The sequence below is a fragment of the Haliotis asinina genome, chromosome 11 (assembly GCF_037392515.1).
Source record: "Haliotis asinina isolate JCU_RB_2024 chromosome 11, JCU_Hal_asi_v2, whole genome shotgun sequence".
Taxonomy (NCBI): Eukaryota; Metazoa; Mollusca; class Gastropoda; order Lepetellida; family Haliotidae; genus Haliotis; species Haliotis asinina.
In genome coordinates, this window is record NC_090290.1 from 33,031,054 (window position 1) to 33,046,219 (window position 15,166).

Sequence of the window (15,166 nt, forward strand, 5' to 3'; positions counted from 1 at the left end):
CTGTACAATCAGCTCCAGTATCCACGACAGCTGAGCATATTTTCCCATTCACTGTGACATCAACTAGCATGGTACTCCCGTTGCCTGACAGCCTTTTGATTTTTGAAGGGCTTTCGACAGGACTATTGCTCCTAGACCTGCGGTAGTTTGGAGATGGTGACCAGCGCCTTCGTGCTGGACTAGGACTGGGTGACCTGCTTAAGTGGCAGTCTCGTTGGAAATGTCCAGACTGATTACATTTGTAGCACCTTAAGTCCTTTGACTTCTCCCTTTCAATCTGCTCATCGTGGATCTTTCCTTTTATAGCCAGTGTGAGGTCTGAAATGCTTTTCTCCATTCGTTTCATCACTTCCTCGAATTTATTCTCAGTTAAGGTAGTAACCGCTTTCTCCCCTGTGCTTGCGGTGTCCCAAGACACTCGTCTACTTTGTTTTCCCTCTGAGTCCCGTCCTACTGTGGCTTTATAATTGTGCTCAAGGGTTGTTACTAGTTCTAAAGCTTCCGAGACAGACTTTGGTTCTTTATTCATAACCTCAAATGCAATACGTGTGTTGCTAATTCCTTTTAGGAAGGCCTCTGCAGCCAATTCTTCTTGCATTGCTAATGGCACGGAGGGGAATGCTTTTGCAGCCAGACGCCTAACAGATTCTGCGAATTCATCAATTGTTTCATTCTTTTGTCGAAGTTCAGACAACTTCTTCCTTAAAGTTGAAGGTGGTTCATCCCTTCCAAATCTCCCTTTCAACTGTTCTTTCAGTTTATGGTAATCCTCCAAAACTTCTTCTGGTAAGGTATAGGCAAACTTTGCTGCAGACTTCCTTAGACAGCTATGGAGTCGATCCAGACGTTCGATATCTGACCACCCATTTCGACGGCTCATTCGCTCAAATGGTAAAATAAATCCTTCCCAATCATCGGTTCCATCAAAGCAAGCCATTTTCGGGCGTTGAGTATCCTGAAAGAAGGAACTATTGTTCCCATGTGAATTTCCCATGGATCTATCAAAAGTGTGTCTGTTAGTTTGAAGAGTCCGTGTCTGCCTGCTAAAATCTTGCCTTCGCCGGTCTTCTCCGAATGGGCTTGAGTCCTCATAAGATGCCATCATGTTCTCACGTTCACTTTCAGGATCCCTATACGGTGTCGAAGTGAAACAATCTCTGTCGCGATCTCTGCCTCTCTGCGACTCCGAAACCAGCCTTTTGTTCATACTAAGTAGGTCGTTTATTTGCTGCCTCTGGTCATTAATCAGCCCAACTAATGTGGCAGTCTGTTGACCAAGCTCCAACATTCCTTGTAGGGATGCTTGTGCATCCTCTTGGTTCTTGGAATCTTTAATTTTATGAGTTCCCTCAGCTCCCCCTGGCTCTCCCATGTCCATGACTGTTACCGTAAGGCAAGTACTTCCTGAGGATCAGCAGCAATGGATAGGACAGAAGAACTTCTATCCCTGAATAAATCGTTCACAATGTCCAACTGTAGTTTGTGAAGCCACTTTCTTGACAAAAGTTCTCCTGGATGAATGCCGTCACGAAGAAGATTAAAATTGTAACGACTCTTTCCTGGTTTTGTTTTTAAGAGATCTGCATCAAATTTCAGTGTGGAGCGTCCTAGCTTCTTATTGAAATGTTCAATGTATATGTTTAGTTCATGAACTTGATGTTGAACTTCAAGGTCCAACTCGTGAAGATTTGCACTTTCTGGATGTTTCAGATGTGCACTTGCACAGTATGCAGAAAAGGAATACGTGGGAATTCCAATGACTTTAATTCTTCCGTCCAGGGCCAGTATGATGTCTCTAGCCTCCTTCAGTTTTCTACGAAAATTGTGCCATGTCTCTCTCTCTGAATTTCTTATTTGCAGTCGACCATGGAGTTTCTCAGTTATATCGCAGGTTCCTGTCCACCAATAAACATAAGGTTGTTTTTCAAAGGTGTCCACGATTTGCCTCAACTCTTGACGAAGACATCTAACCAGATCTGCAGTTGTCCCCCCTCTCACACATACAAATTGCAAATTTAAACACTTGAGTGGACCAGCAGTTTTCAAATACAGTCCTTTACTATCTGATACAAGAACTGGAATAAATGGAGAGGACGAATCCGGCACATTCAATGGGTGTCTTTCTATGAATTTCACTAACTCTCGCTCACTCATTCAGCTTGTCATGTGATTCGCAGTGAATCACACCTTAAACAACTCTTTACAGTTATTGAAGGATTCGCAGTGAATCCCAGTGTCCACTACGGTGGAACTTCTGAGGCACAGTAATTAAGTCAAAATCCAGCCTCCTCAGGTTTAAGAATGAAGGTGCAGAAACAAACACATCCAGTTGCAGAAGTGAAATTCTGTGACTAAAGTAGGTCAACTTTAACTAAAACAGCTAGATCGTGCCAACTATCACATAATAACATATTACATAAGCCTAGCTGATGGAATTACAAACAGAAACAACCTTACCAGCAAGTTTGGCACAATATGACAAGGCAACCTGTCAAATCAATGGGCAATAGCATGGATGTGCAGAAACAAACACGCCCGTCTGGCCGGATACTGTGATGACAGATGTTCAACAGCACAGACGCCTTGCCAGAAATTAATGATACTAAGCGAAAATCTGAGAAATCTGAATGAAAGGTTATGTGTCATGTAAGGTTTATGCAAAATCATCAGAAAATACACTCAAAAAACTAGACAAGGACACATGTTTCAATAGGCAACAACACAGAGAGTGGACAAAACGATCGGCTAGCAGACGACAAAACAGGACTAGGCCAGTTGATGCGCGAAGTTACGCGGGCTCAACAACCAGCAATACACAACGAAAAACTATATCTCTTCAATGCCAAAGCTTAGAAAAACTATGGGGCGAAGATTATAGCACATAAAATGTCAAACGATTTTTCAGTGGTAAGCTGAACCGCCCGGCAGCGAAATCTCGCGTAGATCGCACAGTAGTGCACCTACAAAGCAGAGGCAATATCGGCGAAACACTTCAAACCCTTTGAAAGTTAGCAAACCCGAATGTGAGTTTGCTAATTGGCGATGTTAATCTTCTTTTTACTTCTGACACCAGTGTAATAATACCGGGACAGATGACCAACAACGTGCTTCTTGTTTAGATAACTTTTAATGACGGAACCATACACTACGCATGCGCGAACATCATTAACTCAAAGGGGCCCATTTAGGGATGCATCACACAGTGGTGTCAGAATGTACTTGTTGCCACTTTCCGATGAACCCCACTTTCCGATTTTGGAAAAGGACCGAGAATGTCAATGTGGATTCTGTCCATGGGAGTGCCAGCCTGGTATGATTTCAGGGGGGCTCTTGCTGCCTTGCAACTTTTCTTCTGAGCACAGCAGGTTGCACATTTGAGAACATACTGTTCCACATCATCAGCCATATTGTGCCAATAGTATCGCAGCTTTAACCGTTCAAGCATTCTACTGCTTCCTGGGTGGCCTGCATAAAGGGCATCATGGTTCACACTAAGGACTCTCTTCTTCAGTGTTTCTGGCACAATCAGCCGCAGTGACCAATCATGTGCACTAGAACCTTCCCATTGGTAGTAAATGATATCATCGCGGAGCTTCAGCTGATTCCGGAATAGCCAATATCTGCGCAGTGCTGGACTCTCACTGAACATCATTTCTTGTGGCACCACTGTACCGGTGGTAAGCCAATGGTACACTTCCTGGAGATCTGGATCCTTCTTTTGTTCTTTCTTGATCTCCTCTACTGTGAGAGAATTGAACCCATCTGTCTTTTCCTCAGTGTCTTTAGATTCCCTTAGTTCGACATGTCTTATGGCCAAAGGGACTATGTCGTCTACATCTTCCTGAAATTTTTCCCATTCTGTGTGTCTCTTCTGGCAATGATTGCATCCGCCACATGGTAAATCTACCAGTTTAGTGCCAATATCGTAGCAGTTGCATGAACCCACTGATGTTTTTTGGCGTGACAGTGCATCTGCATTGGAATGGTTAGTGCCCTTTCTATGTTCTATTATGAACTGATATTGGCTCAATTCCTCTAGCCACCTGGCAAGTTGACCTTCTGGTGATTTGAATCGAAATAGCCAGGCCAAGCTTGCATGGTCAGTTCGCAACAAAAACTCACGTCCAAGGAGATAGTGGCGGAAATAGTGGATGAATGCTACCACCGCTAGTAATTCCCGTCTTGTTACACAGTATCGCCGCTGTGTTGTTCCAAGTGTCCTGCTGGCATAGGCTATCACCTTGCATTCATTTTCTTGTACCTGGGATAACACTGCACCTATCGCATCATTTGATGCATCTGTATCAAGGATGAAGGTGCCTTCTGACTTAGGGAATGCCAGGACTGGAGGGTTGGTCAGTTTTTCTCGAAGTTCTTCGAAAGCAGCTTGTGCTGTGCTATTCCAAATGAACTTGGTCCCTTTCTTTAGGAGATTATACAATGGCTGGGCAATGTTGGCATAACCTTTTATAAATTTCCTGTAATAGTTGGTTAGGCCCAAGAATGCAGAGAGCTCTTTCTCACGGGTAGGTTCCGGCCACGATCTGATAGTTTTGGTAAGCTCCGGGTTTGTTTCAACCCCTAAAGAGCTGATCACGTGTCCGAGGAACAACACTCTAGTTTGCATGAGGTGGCATTTTCTTGGCTTCAGCTTCAATCCAACCCTGTTCAATCTGGTAAGGACCTCATCCAGACGTTGAATGTGTTCTAAAACACTGCCACTGATGACAATGATGTCGTCCAAATATATCAACACATATTCCCATTGAATGCCTTGAAAAACTAGTTCCATTGCACGCTGAAAAGTGCTCGGAGCTGAACACAGACCAAAAGGCATGCGAGTGTATTGGTATAGGCCAAACTTTGTGATGAAGGCTGTTTTGTTCTTGTCTTCACTGGCAAGTTCTATTTGGTGATACCCACTTTGAAGATCCAAGGTGGAGAATAAGGTTGCTTGTCCAAGTGTGTCCAGGCACTCCTCGATTTTAGGCAGAGGGTACGCGTCCTTGACTGTCCTGTCATTCAGCTTCCTATAATCGATACACCACCTTACTCCTCCATCTTTTTTCCTCACAAGGACCACAGGGGATGCCCATTCTGACCTGGATGGTTCAACGACACCGGAGTCCAGCAGAAGCTGTAAGTGCGCTCGTTCTTCTTCTTGGAATCCAATTGGTGTCCTGCGTACAGGCTGGCGTATTGGAGTAGCTGACCCTGTTTCAATTGTGTGTTTAACCTCTGAAAAGGTTCCTAGATCCATGTCGTCCTTTGCAAAGACCTCGTGATGCTTCAAGAGGAGACTTCTGAATTGCTTCGCTTCGACTGTGGTCAGATCAGCTGATGCTTTCTGGAACAGGTCATCCAGATGCTGGGGCAGTTTTTGTTTGGGTGCTGATGTTTCCACTCTTCTTACTGTTCCACTGAGCTTGCTGCTTGATGAAATTTGTTCTGCTTCAGTTATCTTACCAAGCAGTGTTCCCTTCGATAATTTTACATCCTTCTCTGCTACATTTAGTACTCGCACTGGTATCACATTGTCCATATACACCAGACTTGACCCAGCATGGACATCATCTTGCAGATCACTCGGATCAAGAACACCTAGAGTTGATGGACTAGGATCTGTTATCCTTCCCAAAACAACTTTTTCGCATCTAGGTGGGATGATTTCATTTGCTACTAGCTTAACTCTTGCTGCTCGAAATTCTGTTCCTTCTCCCCGCGACTTCCCTTCAACTCTTGACCCATTTATCACCAAGTCTCCATCTCTGGTCAGAACTATCGCATTCAGGTGCCGAAGAAGATCCATTCCTATTAACATCGTGTCACTAATAGGTGCAATGCAAACCTGCCACTCCACCTCTTCAGATCCAAGCTTGATCAAAGTGGTCATACCTCCAATAGCGGTCATGCTCCTACCTGTTTGGGCATTTAAGAGTTGTACTTCTTCACTACCTGGCTGAAGACCGAGTTTCTTTGCAAATGATTGAGAAAGCACTGTACAATCAGCTCCAGTATCCACGACAGCTGAGCATATTTTCCCATTCACTGTGACATCAACTAGCATGGTACTCCCGTTGCCTGACAGCCTTTTGATTTTTGAAGGGCTTTCGACAGGACTATTGCTCCTAGACCTGCGGTAGTTTGGAGATGGTGACCAGCGCCTTCGTGCTGGACTAGGACTGGGTGACCTGCTTAAGTGGCAGTCTCGTTGGAAATGTCCAGACTGATTACATTTGTAGCACCTTAAGTCCTTTGACTTCTCCCTTTCAATCTGCTCATCGTGGATCTTTCCTTTTATAGCCAGTGTGAGGTCTGAAATGCTTTTCTCCATTCGTTTCATCACTTCCTCGAATTTATTCTCAGTTAAGGTAGTAACCGCTTTCTCCCCTGTGCTTGCGGTGTCCCAAGACACTCGTCTACTTTGTTTTCCCTCTGAGTCCCGTCCTACTGTGGCTTTATAATTGTGCTCAAGGGTTGTTACTAGTTCTAAAGCTTCCGAGACAGACTTTGGTTCTTTATTCATAACCTCAAATGCAATACGTGTGTTGCTAATTCCTTTTAGGAAGGCCTCTGCAGCCAATTCTTCTTGCATTGCTAATGGCACGGAGGGGAATGCTTTTGCAGCCAGACGCCTAACAGATTCTGCGAATTCATCAATTGTTTCATTCTTTTGTCGAAGTTCAGACAACTTCTTCCTTAAAGTTGAAGGTGGTTCATCCCTTCCAAATCTCCCTTTCAACTGTTCTTTCAGTTTATGGTAATCCTCCAAAACTTCTTCTGGTAAGGTATAGGCAAACTTTGCTGCAGACTTCCTTAGACAGCTATGGAGTCGATCCAGACGTTCGATATCTGACCACCCATTTCGACGGCTCATTCGCTCAAATGGTAAAATAAATCCTTCCCAATCATCGGTTCCATCAAAGCAAGCCATTTTCGGGCGTTGAGTATCCTGAAAGAAGGAACTATTGTTCCCATGTGAATTTCCCATGGATCTATCAAAAGTGTGTCTGTTAGTTTGAAGAGTCCGTGCCTGCCTGCTAAAATCTTGCCTTCGCCGGTCTTCTCCGAATGGGCTTGAGTCCTCATAAGATGCCATCATGTTCTCACGTTCACTTTCAGGATCCCTATACGGTGTCGAAGTGAAACAATCTCTGTCGCGATCTCTGCCTCTCTGCGACTCCGAAACCAGCCTTTTGTTCATACTAAGTAGGTCGTTTATTTGCTGCCTCTGGTCATTAATCAGCCCAACTAATGTGGCAGTCTGTTGACCAAGCTCCAACATTCCTTGTAGGGATGCTTGTGCATCCTCTTGGTTCTTGGAATCTTTAATTTTATGAGTTCCCTCAGCTCCCCCTGGCTCTCCCATGTCCATGACTGTTACCGTAAGGCAAGTACTTCCTGAGGATCAGCAGCAATGGATAGGACAGAAGAACTTCTATCCCTGAATAAATCGTTCACAATGTCCAACTGTAGTTTGTGAAGCCACTTTCTTGACAAAAGTTCTCCTGGATGAATGCCGTCACGAAGAAGATTAAAATTGTAACGACTCTTTCCTGGTTTTGTTTTTAAGAGATCTGCATCAAATTTCAGTGTGGAGCGTCCTAGCTTCTTATTGAAATGTTCAATGTATATGTTTAGTTCATGAACTTGATGTTGAACTTCAAGGTCCAACTCGTGAAGATTTGCACTTTCTGGATGTTTCAGATGTGCACTTGCACAGTATGCAGAAAAGGAATACGTGGGAATTCCAATGACTTTAATTCTTCCGTCCAGGGCCAGTATGATGTCTCTAGCCTCCTTCAGTTTTCTACGAAAATTGTGCCATGTCTCTCTCTCTGAATTTCTTATTTGCAGTCGACCATGGAGTTTCTCAGTTATATCGCAGGTTCCTGTCCACCAATAAACATAAGGTTGTTTTTCAAAGGTGTCCACGATTTGCCTCAACTCTTGACGAAGACATCTAACCAGATCTGCAGTTGTCCCCCCTCTCACACATACAAATTGCAAATTTAAACACTTGAGTGGACCAGCAGTTTTCAAATACAGTCCTTTACTATCTGATACAAGAACTGGAATAAATGGAGAGGACGAATCCGGCACATTCAATGGGTGTCTTTCTATGAATTTCACTAACTCTCGCTCACTCATTCAGCTTGTCATGTGATTCGCAGTGAATCACACCTTAAACAACTCTTTACAGTTATTGAAGGATTCGCAGTGAATCCCAGTGTCCACTACGGTGGAACTTCTGAGGCACAGTAATTAAGTCAAAATCCAGCCTCCTCAGGTTTAAGAATGAAGGTGCAGAAACAAACACATCCAGTTGCAGAAGTGAAATTCTGTGACTAAAGTAGGTCAACTTTAACTAAAACAGCTAGATCGTGCCAACTATCACATAATAACATATTACATAAGCCTAGCTGATGGAATTACAAACAGAAACAACCTTACCAGCAAGTTTGGCACAATATGACAAGGCAACCTGTCAAATCAATGGGCAATAGCATGGATGTGCAGAAACAAACACGCCCGTCTGGCCGGATACTGTGATGACAGATGTTCAACAGCACAGACGCCTTGCCAGAAATTAATGATACTAAGCGAAAATCTGAGAAATCTGAATGAAAGGTTATGTGTCATGTAAGGTTTATGCAAAATCATCAGAAAATACACTCAAAAAACTAGACAAGGACACATGTTTCAATAGGCAACAACACAGAGAGTGGACAAAACGATCGGCTAGCAGACGACAAAACAGGACTAGGCCAGTTGATGCGCGAAGTTACGCGGGCTCAACAACCAGCAATACACAACGAAAAACTATATCTCTTCAATGCCAAAGCTTAGAAAAACTATGGGGCGAAGATTATAGCACATAAAATGTCAAACGATTTTTCAGTGGTAAGCTGAACCGCCCGGCAGCGAAATCTCGCGTAGATCGCACAGTAGTGCACCTACAAAGCAGAGGCAATATCGGCGAAACACTTCAAACCCTTTGAAAGTTAGCAAACCCGAATGTGAGTTTGCTAATTGGCGATGTTAATCTTCTTTTTACTTCTGACACCAGTGTAATAATACCGGGACAGATGACCAACAACGTGCTTCTTGTTTAGATAACTTTTAATGACGGAACCATACACTACGCATGCGCGAACATCATTAACTCAAAGGGGCCCATTTAGGGATGCATCACAGTAATGATGTTCCCCCATCCTCTCTCCACAGACTCTCGACACACCCCTAGGCAGTCCACATTCACAAATATTGATGGATTCACTACAAACAACTCAGCAGGGCTTCCCCACATGAGATATACATCTACTGCTGTGTACCCCAGCAGGAGGCCATGCTTGTACACTGGTGGCCGGTCAGCTGTTGTATATCTCTTATACACTAGTGAGTGAAGACGCTTATGTACTGGTGATTGAAGACGCTTATGCACTGGTCAGTGAAGACGCTTATGTAGTTACTGTGCTGTACAGCCAGTTAAGACGCTTATGTACTGACAAGTTAAGACGCTTATGTACTGACCAGTGAAGATGCTTATGTACTGACAAGTTAAGACACTTATGTACTGACCAGTTAAGACGTTTATGTACTGACAAGTGAAGATGCTTATGTACTGACAAGTTAAGACACTTATGTACTGACCAGTGAAGATGCTTATGTACTGACCAGTGAAGATGCATATGTACTGACCAGTGAAGACACTGTTATATGCTGTCAAGTGAAGACACTTAGAAAACGTTGACTGAAGACATTGTTGTACACTGCTGAGTGAAGGCAAGTACAAACCATTGAGTGAGTGAGTTTAGTTTTACGCCGCACTCAGCAATATTCCAGCTATATGGCGGCGGTCTGTAAATAATCGAGTCTGGACCAGACAATCCAGTGATCAACAACATGAGCACTGATCTGCGCAATTGGGAACTGATGACATGTGTCAACCAAGTCAGCGAGTCTGACCACCCGATCCCGTTAGTCGCCTCTTACGACAAGCTGAGTCGCCTTTTATGGCAAGCATGGGTTGCTGAAGGCCTATTCTACCCCGGGACTTTCACGGGGACAAACCATTGAGTGAAGACACTGTTATATGTTGTCGAGTGAAGATACTGTTATGCACAGTTGAGTGAAGAAATTGTTATACACTGTTGAGTGAACATATCATCCATTATCTACGGACCAGTCATTGAACATATCATCCATGTTTTATGGACTAGTTATTAAACATATCATCTATGTTGTATGGACTAGTCACTGAATCATTCATCCATGTCCTATGGACTAGTCACTGAATCATTCATCCATGTCTTATGGACTAGTCACTGAATCATTCATCCATGTCCTATGGACTAGTCACTGAATCATTCATCCATGTCTTATGGACTAGTCACTGAATCATTCATCCATGTCTTATGGACTAGTCACTGAATCATTCATCCATGTCCTATGGACTAGTCACTGAACCTATCATCCATGTCTTATGGACTAGTCACTGAATCCAAGTGCAAAAACCAAGTGCAATACCCCTCAGATCATGAAAATTGTCACTTAGAAACCTAACAACAAGCATGCATTACGGCCTGATCAATCTGGGATACAAACCCACAGTTAATGGATTCTAGAGTAATTAAGGCACATAGACACACCCATGCCCTGGGTAGACAAAGACTTGCATATAGGTTCTACCTTAAAACTGTTACACATACTGTAAGCCAACGTTTGCCTGAGTGAACCTAATTTCAAAACATAATTGTTCTTGAAATACTAGCCTCAGTAACAGTGTCTTGGAGCTGTGACAGGTGTAACGTATGAAGCAGTACATTATGTTATCTTGCTGATATGACAGTGATACAAATAGACTTACTACTTAAGTCACAGATCTTGTTGCTACAACAGTTAAAACCATCTGCCTGGGCTAGATCTAGAGTTACCCTGACACAAGGCAGCCTATCTCTTTCATCAGTCTGTGTTTATTCCCCACAAATCAAGTTGAGCTGAGTGTGGAGTAAAGAAAACAATCTGTTGACAACAATGTTACACGCCAGATCTGTTACCACATCTGCACTTTAGAAGACGGCACATCCTGCCAACATGTGAAGTACTCTTCCACCCCAGCATACAGGACAGAACAATAACATATGTCATATTTGACATAACACTCTCTAACTAAGGTACAGATTCAAGTACTTTTTGAGAATCCCATGTAGGATTTGAACCAGCACACAGAGTGAGGCAGCTAAATACCTGAGAACAAAATCAGTGGTCTAGCCACTGTGGGACATCACAGCTTCTACAAAACAACTGCTAGATTATCTAATTTGTGTACCTGTGTGACTTCCCAATTGTATGTCTTTAATTCCCCTTTCAATAAGTGTGCCAAATAGTTTATAAATTTTGTTAGCCAGCCAGGCTAACTGTGCCTGAAACTTACTTGCCCACAAAATAATACACAAGCCCGTAATTTGAAAGTCGAAACTAAGAAAAGGATCATACAAATAGGAATAAGATATTGTCGGCCTGACACAGGTTTTATCATAAAACACTCAAAGAGCTCGAGACTGATACAGTTACAAAATGACCCATTAAAATATATTAGCCAGTGGTACCAGTGGTTGGGGAGATTTACTGGGCTGATTTGAGTTTTACTAGCCACATGCTAGCAGACCAGGGGCTAGTTTGCACTCTGCTTTCAGTACCTAGGAAAGAAAACAGTACCTGGCAATATACATCAGGAATAATAACGTGTATATATATCTTACTTGTGACAATCAAGTTGGTGCCATGTTAAAAAGCTATTTTGGAGAACAGGTTTTTGGATGCTGGAGTGATGAAACAGTTTGCTTAAATAAAATTATTACACAGTTGAATGACTGTGCATATTTTGCCATCCTCCTGTACAAAATTTACATTTCGTCTGTTCTGATATGGACAGAACTCAGACATATGTTTCACTTACACTTATTGCCATAGGATATCCTTACATAGCTGATGAAAGTAAAGAAAACTATGTACATAATTATAAACATGATGCCATCATGGCCTGGCAGCGGGGCATTAATCAGTCAGCTAGTATGGTTTAAGGCCACTTCTAGCAATATTCCAGCAACATCACAGTGGAGAACACCAGGAATGGGCTTCACTCACTGTACCCATGTGGGGAATCAAACCCAGATCTTCAGCATGATGAGCCAACAATTAAACTACCACACCACCCCAGTGGCCTCACAGACAACCATCATCATACAATGCTACTTCCTGAAGGACACCTCAGAACAGGACAGTGATCTGATAATAACCTTCCCATGGCACTTATGTCATTTGGTGATATGAATCACCTGCTCTTTTCATATGATAGACTTCTGTAAGTTGCAGTGTATGTTCATAGGGATTTTACTACACTTCCCAATATTTCCTCCATGTATGGTCAAAGGGGGATAATAGATCCTGCTTCATTACAACCATCTTCTCAAAATATTGCTGTTTTCCTCTATATATGTCAGAAAACATATTTCTTAAATTCAACCAAGGAAAGGTAAAGTGAAAAATATATGTCACTGTTACTATCACAGTTGTATATATAAACCAATGTTGTTTTTTATACTATTTTTGATTATGTAACAACATATTTAATATTTTCCTCAACCACATTACGTACTCCTTGTGAAACTCACCCACACATGTACTCCTTGTGAAACTCAACCACATTACGTACTCCTTGTGAAACTCACCCACAAAGGCACTCCTTGTGAAACTCATCCTAACACTTGCTCTCCTTGTGAAACTCACCCACACAGGCACTCCTTGTGAAACTCACCCACACATGTACTCCTTGTGAAATTCACCCACAAAGGCACTCCTTGTGAAGCTCAACCTAACACATGCTCTCCTTGTGAAACTCACCCACACATGTACTCCTTGTGAAACTCAACCACATTACATACTCCTTGTGAAACTCACTCACAAAGGCACTCCTTGTGAAACTCACCCTAACACTTGCTCTCCTTGTGAAACTCACCCACACAGGCACTCCTTGTGAAATTCACCCAGACATGTACTCATTGTGAAACTCACCCACAAAGGCACTCCTTGTGAAACTAACCCACACATGTACTCCTTGTGAAATTCACCCACAAAGGCACTCCTTGTAAAGCTCACCCTAACTCATGCACTCCTTGTGAAACTCACCCACACATGTACTCCTTGTGAAATTCACCCACAAAGGCACTCCTTGTGAAGCTCAACCGAACACATGCTCTCCTTGTGAAACTAACCCACACATGTACTCCTTGTGAAACTCAACCACATTACGTACTCCTTGTGAAACTCACCCACACATGTACTCCTTGTGAAACTCAACCACATTACGTACTCCTTGTAAAACTCACCCACCAAGGCACTCCTTGTGAAACTCACCCACACATGTACTCCTTGTGAAACTCACCCATACATGTACTATTGGAAAAACACATGTTTGTCTCCCGTCTAATAACAGGCAAGGAAAAACTCTACCGTGGCTATTTATGGACAGACTGTTTCATATAATAGAGGTACTCATTAAATATTCTGATGATTAATCTATACGGGTCCTGGCACAAATCTCTGACACAGTACAATATTGAGTTCCTCATATGGCAAGGATTTCACCATAAAATCATCAGTGGATGATGGTATGCACGCTCACAGATCCTGAACAATATAGACTTCTATTGTCAAACTCACACTTGGAACAAGGTATACTCGTGCATCAACGTGTCAAATTCCAGATGGTCAAGATCAAGGCTCAATTAGCTAACCAGAACTATTGAAATGTTTAAGTTGAAAAAAAGAAACTGAAGGTAAAGAAAGATTTCTTACAACAGAATCTCAATCAGTATAGGAGCCCTACCTGAATCTGGAGGTGAAACTTGTTGATGTCTTTGAACTGCTTCCTGGCATAAGTCTGTAGGACTGCATCAAGGAATCGGTCTGGACGCAGGAAGTGAGACAGATTGTACATTGCAGGAGTCTTCTTCAGATATGACACGACACCTGCCATCCGTACAGGAAGTTCCTGCAGCCACTGCTTGAGACTGGAGCATGATGGGAAGGTTTCCTTCAGCCAGGCAGACGGTACCCGGTCGTTGCAGACATCATCAAACAACTGCGTGACCTGCTCTGTCAAGGCCACCTCACCCCGAGCTTTCTTCAGCAAGAGACTGAGGTCCAGCTGGACTTGCGAGACCAAATCCCGGAAGCCTGTAATCTCATAGTGTAGGAATACATCCATCGGGTAGATCTGCTCCCTGCTGGTCTCGGGGAGGGTGGGGCATTTTTGTATGAGGGCTATGAGCTGTGGGATGAGTGGGTCAGTGGACACAGTGGTTGACTTGGGGGGATGGAGAACCTGAAGGAGGAGCTCTGGAGCCCCAGTAGCCTGAACCATGTCTTTCCCAATGATCCTAGAAAACAACATCAGATGGAGTGACCTAAACAGTGTTACTGTTTATTACATGCAAATTCTCCTTTTGACAGTTAAGTGAAAACTTGAATCCCCTTCAATTCCCTGAAGCGATCATAATATCCCTCACCCAGGAGTAACCTCCCCTTTCCCGCCAAAACAGTCCCACGTGACCTGAGCCCAGCCCTCTTAACTCTCTCCTTCACTGCCCAAAGATTTCATTTCAAAGACTACAGGTTATTAAAATGCCCATTTCGATCTCAACTTTGTAAGTTGCCCTCAGTAGGACATACATTTCTGTGTACATGACAGCCAGGTGACCCCGTGAATCATTTAATAATGAATGATCCTTGCCATACAGATGCTAACACAGTAACCCTTGTGGCGCACAGAAAATGTAAAAAGTAATTATATGTTAACCATGTATGTATTGCTGTATATATTGCGGTGCTATACAGATGCTTTCACGAGATATCAGTACGTTCACATATTGTAACCACATTGTAAATCCTTGCTGCAGGCAGAATTAAGAAATGGTCTCACGGATTTCCTACTTAATAAACTTCAACTGATGAAAAATATGGTCTCTAACTAGAACTGCTTATACAGTCGAACCCCGTTTACACGGGTTTACACGGACCCCACATATTTGGAAACACTGCCTTCCAGACGATTTTTATGTGAAACTTAACTTACGTTCATTAATTGTACTTGCTTAACCAG

General features: G+C 43.0%; 1 protein-coding gene across 1 annotated transcript in view; it reads right to left on the reverse strand.

The window, feature by feature from the left end:
- The window catches only part of LOC137256597 (dynein heavy chain domain-containing protein 1-like), a 159,752-nt gene that overhangs the window by 64,614 nt on the left and 79,972 nt on the right, over positions 1-15,166 (reverse strand). Inside the window, exon 95 of the mRNA XM_067794472.1 lies at positions 13,892-14,444. Coding sequence (XP_067650573.1) covers positions 13,892-14,444 — 553 coding nt within the window. The remainder of the gene's footprint in view (positions 1-13,891; positions 14,445-15,166) is intronic.